The sequence below is a fragment of the Ursus maritimus genome, unplaced genomic scaffold (genome assembly GCF_017311325.1).
Source record: "Ursus maritimus isolate PB19 unplaced genomic scaffold, ASM1731132v1 scaffold_9, whole genome shotgun sequence".
Lineage (NCBI taxonomy): Eukaryota > Metazoa > Chordata > Mammalia > Carnivora > Ursidae > Ursus > Ursus maritimus.
In genome coordinates, this window is record NW_024427107.1 from 39,876,865 (window position 1) to 39,890,705 (window position 13,841).

The 13,841-nt window shown below is 40.9% G+C and overlaps 1 protein-coding gene across 1 annotated transcript in view; it reads right to left on the reverse strand.

Moving 5' to 3' along the window:
- The window catches only part of CDH17 (cadherin 17), a 77,339-nt gene that overhangs the window by 32,127 nt on the left and 31,371 nt on the right, over positions 1-13,841 (reverse strand). The window contains exons 4-9 of the mRNA XM_008689144.2: positions 9,491-9,625; positions 8,438-8,576; positions 6,192-6,350; positions 5,889-6,088; positions 3,780-3,911; positions 3,328-3,478 (exon numbers count right to left, since the gene is read on the reverse strand). Coding sequence (XP_008687366.1) covers positions 3,328-3,478; positions 3,780-3,911; positions 5,889-6,088; positions 6,192-6,350; positions 8,438-8,576; positions 9,491-9,625 — 916 coding nt within the window. The remainder of the gene's footprint in view (positions 1-3,327; positions 3,479-3,779; positions 3,912-5,888; positions 6,089-6,191; positions 6,351-8,437; positions 8,577-9,490; positions 9,626-13,841) is intronic.

Below are 13,841 nucleotides of genomic sequence, written 5' to 3' on the forward strand. Positions count from 1 at the left end.
TGGCTTGTTTCTAAGCAACTTTACTCCACAACTGCAGACACTGACCCCACCCCGAAGATAACCCGGGGCAAAGACCAGGCACACATCCCCCGCCTTGCTGCGGTTTATGGCCCTATGTATTTTATGCCTGTGAGTGTCTCGGTCCAGGGAGTTCCAGAAGACAGAGGCTATGACTCACGGCTCCCTCCAGTTCTGGGTGAGTTGTAATAGGTTCTGGATCATCTCGCTCTGTGAAATGAGAACTGTGGGTTTCCAACAGGCAGCAAGAATCCCACTGTGGGGCTAAAACTTGAATACGTCCCAGTTGTGGAGTTAGGTTTCACCCCTTCCCCAATCAATTTGCATTCACTGACTTACATGGAAATTTGGAGACCTTGCCTTTTTTTTTTTTTTGAGGGGGGAGGTAGGGAAGTGCTTGTGTTATGTCTGTAACGGAGCTAGACACATGCAGATGTGTCCCGTGGGCTGGGGAGGGAGCATCGTGACCAACAGGGCACAAGCGAATATTTATCCAATGGAGTAGCCGCTGCTCTTTCTGAATCCGTGACAACCAAGTCACCTTTGTGGCATGTATCTGCCCTTAAGTGTCTGAGCGTTGGGATCAAAGAGTATCTTACTAAATTCTGCCATCCTTTGGGGTCTGAGCAGCCCTGCTTTGGACCTCTCCTCTCAGCAAGTTAAGTGTAACACAGAGGACACTCTTCTCCCACCCCACAGGAAAATTCCAGCTGTCAGTGGCACTATGAGGACTGTTGACGTCAGTGACCAGGGAAATTCCAGTACAGGATGCCTCTCGGTGGGAGCAGAGAACTTTCTGGATGGGCCAGAAGTAAAAGGAGGGCTAGGTCTCTGGGTGACAAAGGCCAGGAACGAGTGGGAACCCAAATTGATTCAGAGGTATTTACAGCATCTCTTAGCGCACTCAGAAATACTTTAAGGAGGTAAGGCTTTTACGAGAAGCTAAATTTCCTCTATGAACACATAGGATTTGGTAACAAGTGGGATTTCAGAATTAATACTGGCATTGCTAAAACTTGGGGGCATGAGTCCCACAAGATTCTGGCTAATAAAAGACACCAAAGAGGAGAATATCAACACACTAAGGAACAATGTAGTATTTTATTGAGCTAGACAGTAAACCCCCACAGGGCAGGGACATTGTTTTGTACCTCTTTTAGGCTAAATATAAAAAAACAGACTCAATCCCTGTTGATTTATAAGAATTCCTTGCCCATTAAGTCTACTATTCGACACTTTGTGAAATACTGTCACAAAATAAATTCTATTCTTTAGAGAGGAGAATAGCTCCCTGGGCCCCTGAACAATTTATTCTACCAACAACGACTTCCTCACCAGTCTCAGAAAACTAGCACTATCCTCATCCCAAAGGTAAGCAGCTTCTCAAATGGTTACCAAGGATCCCCCCATATTGATTCCTTGGCGTAACCCCGTGCTTCTGAGTGTGGGCGGGGCCCAGTGACTCACTTCTAATCAGTGGACTATGGTGAAAGTGATGGACGCCGCTTCAGAGATTAGGTTATAAAAATCCTACCTTTCAACTCGCTCGCCATTTTTCAAGCTGTCCCTGCCCCCACCCCACCAAGCTCTCCCTCTGAATCAAAGGCATGCAACTGAGCTGCACTCTTGATTCCTGACTCACAGAAACTGTGATGTAACAAATGCTTGTGTAAGGCTGCAAAGTTTGGGGACTATTTGTCATGCAACAATAGATAACGAATACACCAAATGTTAGGCCCTATACAAAGAGACTTGAGGAATCATCTGGAAAGGTCTTCAAAGGTCCTCTGCCTTCATTCAGCATCACAGACCAGAAATCTGGGAGGTTTTCAAAAAGGGTGACGCCACAAGTATTTCTTGGCTATTGTCACTCATTCCATTGTTACACAACAGCACTGTTAGAAGATTCTTTCTTGTAATTAACTAAAATCCTTCAAGCTGTCATGTAACCCTTCCTGCTGCAGCAAGAATTAGAATAAATGAAAAAGACAGGCCCTAAGCAGAACACACGGACAACAGGTCACCTATATAGGACTCCTGACAGCAAGAAAACAAACTTACAAACATGCACATTGAGCAAAGAAGCCATAGGAGCAGGGCCCATCATGCTGCCAGAACACCACCCACTGTGTCAAAAATGTGTAGCAAGAAGAGTAGAGCGATCAAAAGAAAATGATGAGGGGCGCCTGGGTAGCGCAGTCGTTAAGTGTCTGCCTTCGGCTCAGGGCGTGATCCCGGCGTTCCGGGATCGAGTCCCACATCGGGCTCCTCCACTGGGAGCTTGCTTCTTCCTCTCCCACTCCCCTGCTGTGTTCCCCCTCTCATTGGCTGTCTCTCTGTCAAATAAATAAATAAAATCTTTAAAAAAAATTAAAAAAAAAAGAAAAGAAAGAAAATGATGAGAGTGTCCACAGAGCATAAGAGGATGGGCTCACAAGGACAGCAGAGCCCTAGGAGTGGCAGTCATAAGAGCCTGCTAACCTTGTAAGCCTTGAAACTTGCACAAAACAACAGACAAACACATTTCAAGAAATGCCAGCCTGTTTAACCAATGGGCTCATCACCACGAGGCAATAGACAAGAGTTGTCCCAAATCCAGGAAAGTCATAAAACTCCCAGAAATCCGAACGTCCTCAAAGTAGTGTCCCCTGCACAAAACTAAGGCTACCATTCGACACAATACAAGGTAACAAAGCAGGTCAAGAAGACTTGCAAGGACAAGAAGAGGTAGGACTTGAACTTCATCTCCCAGCTTCCTGAGCTATTATTTGACTCCTAGAGAGGGAGGAACAAGGGTCAAGAGTCGACTTCCATTTTTGGCGCTTGCTTTCTGCAGGTATCTGACATTGGATGTAATTGTTTATCTAAATTATTTAGCACATTTGATGAGATTTTATCCGTTATTGAGATTGTTAGAAGGCAAATAAGAATCTACGGGAAAACCTTGCAAATGAGATAACCTTATATATGTTTACAGGATACCGGCATAAGTGGTTATGGTGCCAGTGGCAGTGGTGAGGGCGTAGAAGTAATTAGTAGTAGTAGTAGTGGGAGTAATTGTGGTTGCAGTGGTGGTAGTAGTTATAAAGGCTCCAATTTAAGAACACTACCTAGATATTGTTTGAGCCGAAATACTGTACCTGTGTGATTCCCAGAGTGCATTCAAATCTCTCTGCTGTGCCAGACGTGCACAGATGATTCCCGATCACACTTACCTGCCCATCTTTTACCTGGTAGGGAGGAGAAAGGGACTGCGGAGGTAACACACTGAGGAGAGTCACACGGCTTTGAACCGCTCTCGTTTCTTACCTATGTTTTCATTCTCCTGGACCTCAAATACAGTCACTGCAGATGGACACATAGGCGGATTATCGTTAACGTCTTTAACTTTCACACGAATTTCGAGTGGGTATGAAAGCGGTTGTCCAGCTTCATCCTTTGCCACAGCATAAAACACATACTACAACAGGAAGATCAGTGTTAAGACAGGACTCCTCCATCATCCCCATTAAAAGGCAGAGAAAACAGCTATTTAATTTACCCTTTTATTTTCAGTTTCCTTGGAACTGGGAAACAAGCAAAAATGAAATGGGTCAGATCTGTAGGGTGCTCTCTTGTCTTTGAAAGCAATAACGTACTGGGGTTCAGAACACAGTTTGGGGGTTTTGTTGTTTTTAAATAAAATTGATCCTGCACTGAGTTGTCCACAGGCACAGGACTCTGTCTTTGCTGCCCGTGAACCTCTTCCCAGATTTACTCACCGAATCCTTCTCTTCTCGGTCCAAGGGCTGAGTCACATAAATAACTCCCTCCTGGTCAATTGAAAATGGGAATCTTGGCAGTTTCTCCTTGTCAACTAAGACGTATTGTGCACCTGGCTCGTTCCACTGCACCTATGAGGCCCACGGGGAGTTGTCAAGAGACATATGTCAGGACCAAGAGAACTGGAAAGGAATAAACTCTTTTTTGGCTCTCAATTTAAAATTTCTGACAATCTTGTTTGTACGTCTGTGGTTTTCTATAACTACTTCATATTCAACCAAAAATAAGCCTTTTCTCTCTCTCTCTCTTTTTTTTTTTTTACCAAATTATAGTGCTCAAAAAAAGCACACGGGGTATTTTTCTTCTCTAAACCAATTCTTTGTGAACCCTCTAAAGAGGCTGTGGGTTGTTCTTTTGGAAGTCTGACTGTGGAGCCTTCTTATCCATGAAATATCAGTCTAAGAAACGAACTGTACTTTGCAGCTGGTACTATCTGAGAACAAAGCCAAGATGTATGACAAGCTTCTCGAGTTCCCCAGTGAAGATGACAAGAGCAATAGGAGACACTCTCACCTTGTCTCTATGCCATGATTTAAGTAAGACAAATAGTTCATAAGTAAAGCACATTCCTGCCCTTAATATTTAGTCTTAAAGACTTCAGAGATAAGAATAATTGCCAACTCCTAGTGTTGTTTGTAAACAACTTCGCAAAAAATAAACTCAATCGTAAGGTCGGTCCACTTGCTAGAGACAGAGCCTGGCCTCTCTGATATTCTAATACTAATAGTAACAGGGACTGGGGGTTTGCCACATGCCGATGCAACTCTAAATGCTTTCAAGTATTATCTCATTAAATTCTCAAAGAGCCCGATGAGGTGGAGTGGTGGGGACTATTGTTATACCCATTTTATGAATGAGGAAACTAGGGCACAATGTTTAAGTATGTTCTTTTTAGCATTTGTAAGTCCTTATGGAGATAACCTCAATAATAAATAAGACTTTAGTAAAGGCCTAAGTCTGAAACTCTCACGGCTGGGAGTCCTGACACATTTTCTTAGCTGGGAAAGCAGAAAACCTCTTGCTTTCATTCTTTTTTTTCCCCCCTGAAGGTGAATTTCATTAATTCAACATTTCAACAATTAAAAGTCCTTTTAAGATGGACAATACATATGGTGGGATGGGCCTTTCCAGTGCCCCTGAACAACAACACCCATTCAGAAAAACCTTACGGGACCTACTAACTGACACTGGTAACATTAATACCGTTTACCCACTTTCACAGACACTACCTCTGAATTAATCTCCACAACAACCAGAGAGGTGTTGTTATCCCCATTTTATTGATGAGAAGTTGGGACTCAGAAGTGTTAAACAGCTCATTCATGACCGATCATTAAAATAATGGAGCGGGCACATGGTTTTGGTTATCTGCTTCTAAATCCAGTGCTCTTTCACTAACCCACAGCTTTCATGTCAAGGAGCCTTCTGATCTGCCAGAAGAGGTAAGATCTGGGTAGAGCCAAGGGCCAATTTCCAGGATCTAAGGTAGGAGCGGACCCAGGATAAGAGCTCCAGCCATGGGAGTGGGAAGAAGGGGACATGTGAATAAAGAGGAGAAGCACATATAGGAGAAGGAGTTGTGGGAGGGTGGTCTCCAAGGGTACAGGTTGCCTACTTGACTCCTACTCTTGGCCAGTCCAATGTCTGTCCATCAGTCTATGATGGGATGAGTCCACAGCATAAAGGTTTTGTCACAAGAATAAGAAGCAGCCTTTCAAAAATATTTACAATTCCTCTTCAAATCACGTACATAAACATGATTTATGCACCATATACAAGCCACTCCAGTGCAGCCATATCCCACACTACTGACAGTACACAAACATTAGTGGTATCTACTTGGAAGGTAAAGGTGAACGAAGTTCTCCTTTAAAGCATGTGTGTGTGTGTGTGTGTGTGTATCTGAATCCAAGCTGGTAAAGTCCAGAGTTTATAATTATGCTATGTAAAAAGGTACCAAAGAAATACATCAGTGAAGACCATGAGAATGGGCCTCTACAAAGTGAGGCCATTTATCTAGTGGTCTCGAGACACTCCTTGGGCACTACCTGAGTGATTTTGATGGGGTGAGGATCAGTTAAGTTTTCGAAAATCTCCACAGGTTCTGGCTTTTTCCAAATATTCTCCTTCACCACAATATCCACAGATGTGCTGTCACTGAAAGAATTCTCATTCTGGCCTCCCATGTCCTTCACTGAGACCACCAGATTGTAGTTAGAATTCTTACTGGGATCCAGTGCCCGGGATCCTATGGGAAGTAGGAGAGAAGAGAAAAGGGAACATCTCCAAAGGTAACACAGATCTAGGTCCCTTTTTCTGACTCAGTCCCATGAAGGCATCGCTTGACTTACCATCTAGGGTAAGTGAAATCGCCCCCGTTTTGTTGTTGATCTGAAAGTACATGATGTTGTTGATCTTGGGAAGCTGGATGACAATTTCATAAATAAGCTGACCATTGGGAGTGGCTGGGTCATCCAGGTCGGTTGCGTTGACATACATGAAGGGCTTTCCTGTTGAACGAAATACCCCCAGAGGGGGGAAAAGGTGTTAATTGACATCCAAACCAACCATAGCCACTTTTATCTTCTAAGAGGCAGAGACAGAATGGGAGAATTTATACCAGTGGGGAAATAAATCTTTATTCTACTTCCTTCCACTCAGGTGGGGTTTCTCAAAGTATGGTCCAGGGACTTGTAGGGGTCTTTGAGATTATTTTTAGGTTTGATGGAGTCGAAACTCATGCACGTGTAAAAGATCCACTGAAGCACAAGACCATTCAGTGGATTTTAGCATAAAGGAGTATCCGAAAATGCATTGATACAGTTTCAGATTTCACATTGCCACCAGCCTTTAAGAAACCACCACTTGTTGAGTTCTGGTATAGTATCAAAGACTATCCAGAGTTATCTGAAAATGCTATTACAATGCTCCTCCCTTTTCCAACTGTATATCTGTGCTTCTTATGCTTCAACCAAAACAGCGTCTGGCAACAGAATGGATGCAGAAAAAGGCACAAGAATTCAATTGTTTACATTTAATTATTCCAGTCATCAAAGAGATATGCAAAGATGAAAACAAAGCCATTCTTAATAATTCCTTTTGTCTTTGAAAATAGTTATTTTTCATTAAAATATGTTTATTACTTACCGTGAATTAAATTTTTTAATTCTAATAAAGTAAATATTGGTAGATATGATCAGTGATGTACCAGAGCCAGCTCATGAGAGCCAATGGTTGAATATCCAGAAACTTCGTGAGCCAATTATTAACACCAGTGGTAGCTTAAAATAACCCATGGTGGCAGTATTTATACTACAGAAATTGGAAAATCCTACAGATCGGGGCTTTTCCCCTCAGAGAGACAGCTATTAAACATTTACCAGGACATCACAGGATAAAACTCATATATTTAAAAAAGTTCTTTGGCGCCCGGGTGGCTTAGTCATTAAGCATCTGCCTTTGGCTCAGGTCATGATCCCAGGGTCCTGGTGTCGAGCCCCACATCGGGCTCCCTGCTCGGCGGGAAGCCTGCTTCGCCCTCTCCCACTCCCTCTGCTGGTGTTCGCTCTCACGCTGTGTCTTTCTCTGTCCAATAAGTAAATTAAAAAATCTTCAAAAAAAAAAGGTTCTTTGGAGTCATTAATAATTTTTAAAAGAACACAGGAACACTGAGACCAAAAAGTTTGGGAACCACTGATCTAGAAGAGCCTATTAGTAACGAGAGAAAGGGTAAGACTGGGAAGACTCTTATTTAGCAGAATTCATAAGTGAGTCTTCGGTTCTAAGCTCGGGGATAGAGATGCTCTGCGTAATGAAGTGAAAGGAATATTCTTCCTGGGAGTGGGCGTTGAAGAGAGAGATAGAGAAGACTAAGTAACATAGAGGGAAATTTGACAGTGACTTGGTAGAAATGGCTAAGAGTCTCTCTGAGAACCCAGAAGTCTAATATGCACATTTATTTTCTTCATATTCATATTACGACATAATGCGCCTTCATCTGCCCAAATCTTCCACAGAACCACACACCCAGGCCTTGAGGAGGGGCTTTTATGGAAATAAAGGGTAGAAGCAAAGTGAAGAGAGGAGCTGTAAGTAGGAGTTGAGAGTAACAGAAGAAAAGCAACTGGGAGCCAACAGTGACCATGAGCATGAAGATTTCTGCGAGAATTTAGGAGAGTGAGCTCACCTTTCCAGAGTATTCTTGAGTGTCCTAGAGCTCTAAGGTGTTCTAAAGCTCGTTCTAGAATCATAGTTCTCAGCTGGGGTGATTTCGCCCCCCAGGTGACATCTGGCAATGTCTGAAGGCATCTTTTTTGTTGCAGCTTGTGGGGAGGGGTTGCAGGGATGCCGCTAACACCCTACAATGCTCGGGACAGCCCGACAGAGAGAGTTATCGGCCCCAAGGTGTCGGTAGTGCCAAAGCTGAGAAAGCACGTCACAGAGCAGTGAGGACAATAAAATAACTCCCAGAGGGCTGCTGTGAAATTTAAGTATGACAGGAAGTGCTTAATGAGGGAGCTGCCGCTGTGAGCCCCACAAATCCGCCCCTTCCGCCTGATAGTCTTTCCGTAAGTATCTCCGGCCTCCCGCCTTTTACCTGGGCGAGAATTCTGTCTTACTGAGCCTTCATACTTTTTCTGGAGAAATGTGGGTCGATTGTCATTGATGTCCTTCACTTCTATGGTGATGGGAACGGGGCCCTCCACGACAGTTCCTTGAGCATCCAGGGCTGAGACCTGAAATAGAAAGGAAAAGGAAACCACCTTGATGAGTCTGAACCCGAATCACACATCCGAAGGCAGCTGAAGGGAATGAGAGCTCGAAGATTCAATAACCTGGTAACTGTAGGGGAGAAAGACCCCAATAACAGCCCCATACTGGGAGCTACTAAAATAGGGACCCACTCAGTTAAACTCCACTAATCGTGTCTGTGTTTTTCCAGCAGTAAGGTATGCTGGACACTGGACGTGCTTCTTCTCTTAATAGTTAGAATCCGTGAAATAAGAACATTTTGACTCTTAAGCCTATGGAAGTGCCATGTCCTCTGACAGAGCATTTTAGTGGTCAACCTGCAAAGCCAAGAGAAGTTACCAGATGGGAAGTTTTGCTTGCTCTTTTTTCTACAATCAGCTCTCTACCATTCCTTTGTATTCAGAGGCCAACCATGAAAAACTAAGGGGGACAAAGAGGGAGAAGGTCTCTTTAGTCAGAGCCTCTGAACACTTCTGCTTCTGGCAAGGCCCACAGGAGCTCCGTCCCCTCACTGATGCCGACTTCTCTGTGCATCCAAATCCCACGCAATAGCCACAGGCAGATACCACTGAAATATCAGAGAAGTGTTGGCTTGGTTTGATCCAGGTGCTTGAGCATGGCCATACTTGAACAAGTAAGGCCACCTGAGGGCCTTGGCAATTCAAATTGGGTTACTCTGGTTAAAAAGCCTGAGGAAGAGGGTATCTTTGCCATACCCTAGGGGTATCCCTTTGTAGTTGGTAAAAAATGGACAAACGAGATTTGCAAAGCATGCCATTAATGTCAAGAGAGTTGCAACAGGATTCTCTGAAAGAGATGAAGGTGCCAGTGATACTTCCAGCACAAAGCTAAAGGTGCTCAGAGAGGCTAGAGCTAGGCTCCTTTGTTCTCAATTCACCTGGAGTTTGTGAACAGCTCTTGTTTCTCTATCCAACGTTTTGTTATGATATAGAAGTCCATCTGGTTGTATCTGAAATATGCCGTCTGTCTCTCCGGTTAGTTTGAAATTCACAGCAGGAGGACTGGCCTTAAACTGGGTAAAAGCAAAATCAGATTATGTTGTAAGGAAAAACAATGTTGTAGAATTTGTAGAAAGTCATCGATTTCGGGTAACATTTTCATTTGTATAATCACTAAATAAGATCTGAGCTTTTAAAGTGATACATCTTAGGGCCGCTTGGGTGGCTCTGTCATTTAAGAGTCTGCCTTCTGCTCAGGTCATGATCTCGGGGTCCTGGGATCGAGCCCCACATTCGGCTCCCTGCTCAGCGGGGAGTCTGCTTCTCCTTCTCCCTCTGCCCCTCTGCCCCCCATACTCTTTCTCTCTCTCTCTTTCTCTCTCTCTGTGTGTTTCTCAAATAAATAAATAGAATCTTTAAAAAAATAAAGTGATACATTCTAAAAGTTTGCTTGAACATTAACTATTTAACCTTTAAAATACATTCCCCTCAAGAAACAATGTATGATATAATTTAATACATTGATAAAAGCCAATTAATGCTTTAAATTGTAGCTGGAGTTAGATGAGATTTTTTCTGAGAATATCTGAGAGCTTTAACATTGCTAGCTTCTAAGAAACATTAAAAGAAATAACTTTATTGTTAGGATAAAAAAGATGCCATCTGGTACTTCTAAACATTGTGACAAAGATTAAGAGATATTTTAATATTAAGGAAAACAATTTGAAAATGGCTTTAACTTGATAAAAATTTTTTTTAAAGATTTTATTTATTTATTTGACAGAGAGAGAGACAGCCAGCGAGATAGGGAACACAAGCAGGGGGAGTGGAAGAGGAAGAAACAGGCTCCCAGCAGAGCAGGGAGCCCGATGCAGGGCTCAATCCCAGGACCCTGGGATCATACCCTGAGCTGAAGGCAGACACTTAATGACTGTGCCTCCCAGGCGCCCCTAACTTGATAAAATTCTATATGACAATCTCTTAATTACTTTTTCAGAAGTGAAGAAAATATCAATAATTATTCATGGAATAGTTATAGCACTTTTAAGACCACGAGAATAGAAAAATCACATAAAATAAAGCAGACATTACAGTTTGTTCAATCTCACTAACAATTTTAACACGTTTTTATAATTTTTATTAACAAATTAAAAATCAATAACCACCGATGTTGTAAAGGACATAAAGAAACACATATATTATTGATGGAAATGTAAATTAGCACAAATTTCCCTTTGGAAATCACTTGAGGCATAGAATGTAGCCTTTGATAGCAAACATCACTTAACAGAATTTATCCTAAGGAAATATTTCTCAAACAGTAAACTATATGCTTGTAGTATAAGTAGCCTTATTTATAATACTGGAAAGTTGAAAACTCCTAAATGATCAAAAACTAAACATGATAAAACTATTATAGAACATAAAGGTGATAGAATTTTAATCACTAAAATGTTCATTCTATGAATTATGAAGCAGCATAAGAAAAATGATATTATGAAAAGTAACAAAAGGAGACTATAAGAGTAAATCTAAACTATGATTGTAAGAGTACCAAAGCATTCATGTCAGTGGGCAAGATATGGGGAAAAAATAGTTAATGTGTTAAGTGGGTAGAACTGTGGGTGAATAGCTTTTTGTGAGTGTTTGCTTGTTGATGTTGTGTTGTTTATATAATTAATAAAAGTGTTACTATTTTGTGTTTTAAGGATATCAATGGCAAAGATGGAATAAGGATCTGAAAAAAACTTTTCCTCCATAAAAGCAATGAGAAACTGGAAAAAATTGTAAATAAATATCAACTTTTTCAGAACCTTGGAAATTAACCAAATGCTTGAAAAATCCAAGGCGTGATTATTTAAGAAAATTACTATGACTAAGAACCAAGCTTTGTGATTACTTTGCCTTGCCCTAATTTCATTGTCTTTTCTCAAGATAAGCAGTGCCTTGAAATCCAGCAGCCTTACAGCCATAGCACTATGGAAGGGGCAGAAAGGGTTTGGAGTTTCCCAAACAACTGCTATTATCTGACCTATCTGGAGTTCCCTGGAAACACCTACTCAAAGGGCTTGTCTTTATCTGACCTCAGAGTTCACTCACTACAAACAGTTTTTCTCTTGGGGAATTTGTCAAAAATAATCATCAATAATTGTTTAACATTGCAGCTACCTGAGGCAGTGATAACAGTTGATGCAAACAAGAAGCTGACCAAAATACTCAAAAAGTTCATCTGGGGAGTAAGATGACCTAGGGGGCATTGAAAATCTCCAATATAGGGGGCCTGGGTGGCTCAGTTGGTTAAGAATCCAGCTCTTGATTTCAGCTCAGGTCATGGTCTCAGTGTTGTGAGACTGAGCCCCAAATCAGGCTCTATACTCAGTGACTCTCTCTCTCCCTCTGCCTAACCCCCGCTTGTACTCACTCTCTCACGCTCTCTCTCTATAAAATAAATAAATAAATCTTTAACAATAATTAAATATTTTTTAAAAAGATCAAAATAACTGAAATCAGGACTGTAAAAAGGGACATCGCTACCAAAGTTATAGAGATAAAAAGGGCTAATGAGAATATGATAAGTAATTACTTCCCCCATGAATTAGACAACCTCCATGAAATGGATGAATTCTTAGACAGGTGGAAACTATCAAAATGACTAAAAAAAATAAATAGGAGATCTGAATAAAACTATAACAAGTAAAGAGATCGAATTAGTAATCAAAAAACTTTACACAAAGGCCCAGTACCAGTTGGCTTTACTGGTACATTCTATTTAACACATAAAGAAAGAATAACACCAAATCTTAACAAATGCTACCCAAAAAAATAGAGTAAGGAATACTTCCCAATTCTTTCTAGGAGGACCGTATCATCCTGACATGCAAATGATAAAAGACAACCCAATAAAACTACAGACCAATACTTCTTATGAATATAGACTCAAAAATCTTCAACAAAATACTAGCAAACTGAATCTAGCCACATATAAAAACAATTATATACCATGACCAAGTGGAATTTATATCAGAATACAAGGCTGGTTCAATATATGAAAATCAATTAATTCAATACCCTATGTTAATAGAATAAAGCACAAAACCAAATGAATATCTCAATAGAGGCAGGAAATCATTTGACAAAATCCAACATTCTTTCTTGATTAAAAAAAGAATACTCAACAAACTAGGAATAGAAAGTAATTTCCTCAACCTGATAAAGGGCATCTAAGAATAACCCACAGCTAACCTTATAATTAATGGTGAAAGAATAAAACCTTTCTCCCAAAAGATTAGAAACAAGAAAAAATTCCCAATCTTGCCACTTCTATGTAACACCATACTCAAGGTCCTAGGCAAGCAAAAGAAATAAAAAGCATCCAGATTAGAAAGAAAGAAGTAAAACTATCCTATTCATAGATGATGTGATCTTATATATGGAAAATCCTACAGAATCTAAAAAGTTTATTACAGCTATTAAATAAGTCCAATAAGGTTGCAGAATAAAATATCAATATAAAAAATCGATTGTATTTCTATATGCAAGCAAAGAACAATCTGAAAATGATATTAAGTAAACAGTCCCAAGGGCACTAAATGAGGAAAATATGCAGCCAAGAATACTATATCCAGCTGGGCTGTCATTGAAAATAGAAGGAGAGATAAAAAGCTTCTAGGGCAAAGAGAAACTAAAAGAATTTGCGATCACCAAACCAGCCCTACAAGAAACATTGAAAGGGGTTCTCTAAGCAAAGAGAGAGCCTAAATAACATAGACCAGAAAGGAAGAGACAATGTACAGTAACAGTCACCTTACAGGCAACACAATGGCACTAAATTCATAACTTTCAACAGTTACCCTGAGTGTAAATGGACTAAATGCCCCATCAAAAGACACAGGGTATCAGATTAGATAAAAAAACAAAACCCATCAATATGCTGTATGCAAGAGACTCATTTTAGACCCAAAGACACTTCCAGATTTAAAGTGGGGGGGTGGGGGTGGAAAACAATTTACCATGTTAATGGACATCAAAAGAAAGCTGGGGTGGCAATCCTTATTCAGAAAAAATTAGATTTTAAACTAAAGACTGTAATAAGAGATGAAGAACACTATATCATACTTAAAGGGTCTAACAAGAAGATCTAACAATTGTAAATATGCCCCTAACATGGGAGCAGCCAATTATATAAGCCAGTTAATACCAAAATCAAAGAAACACATTGACAATAATACAATAATAGTAGGGGACTTTAGCACCCCCCCCCCCTCACTGAAATGGACAGATCATCTAAGC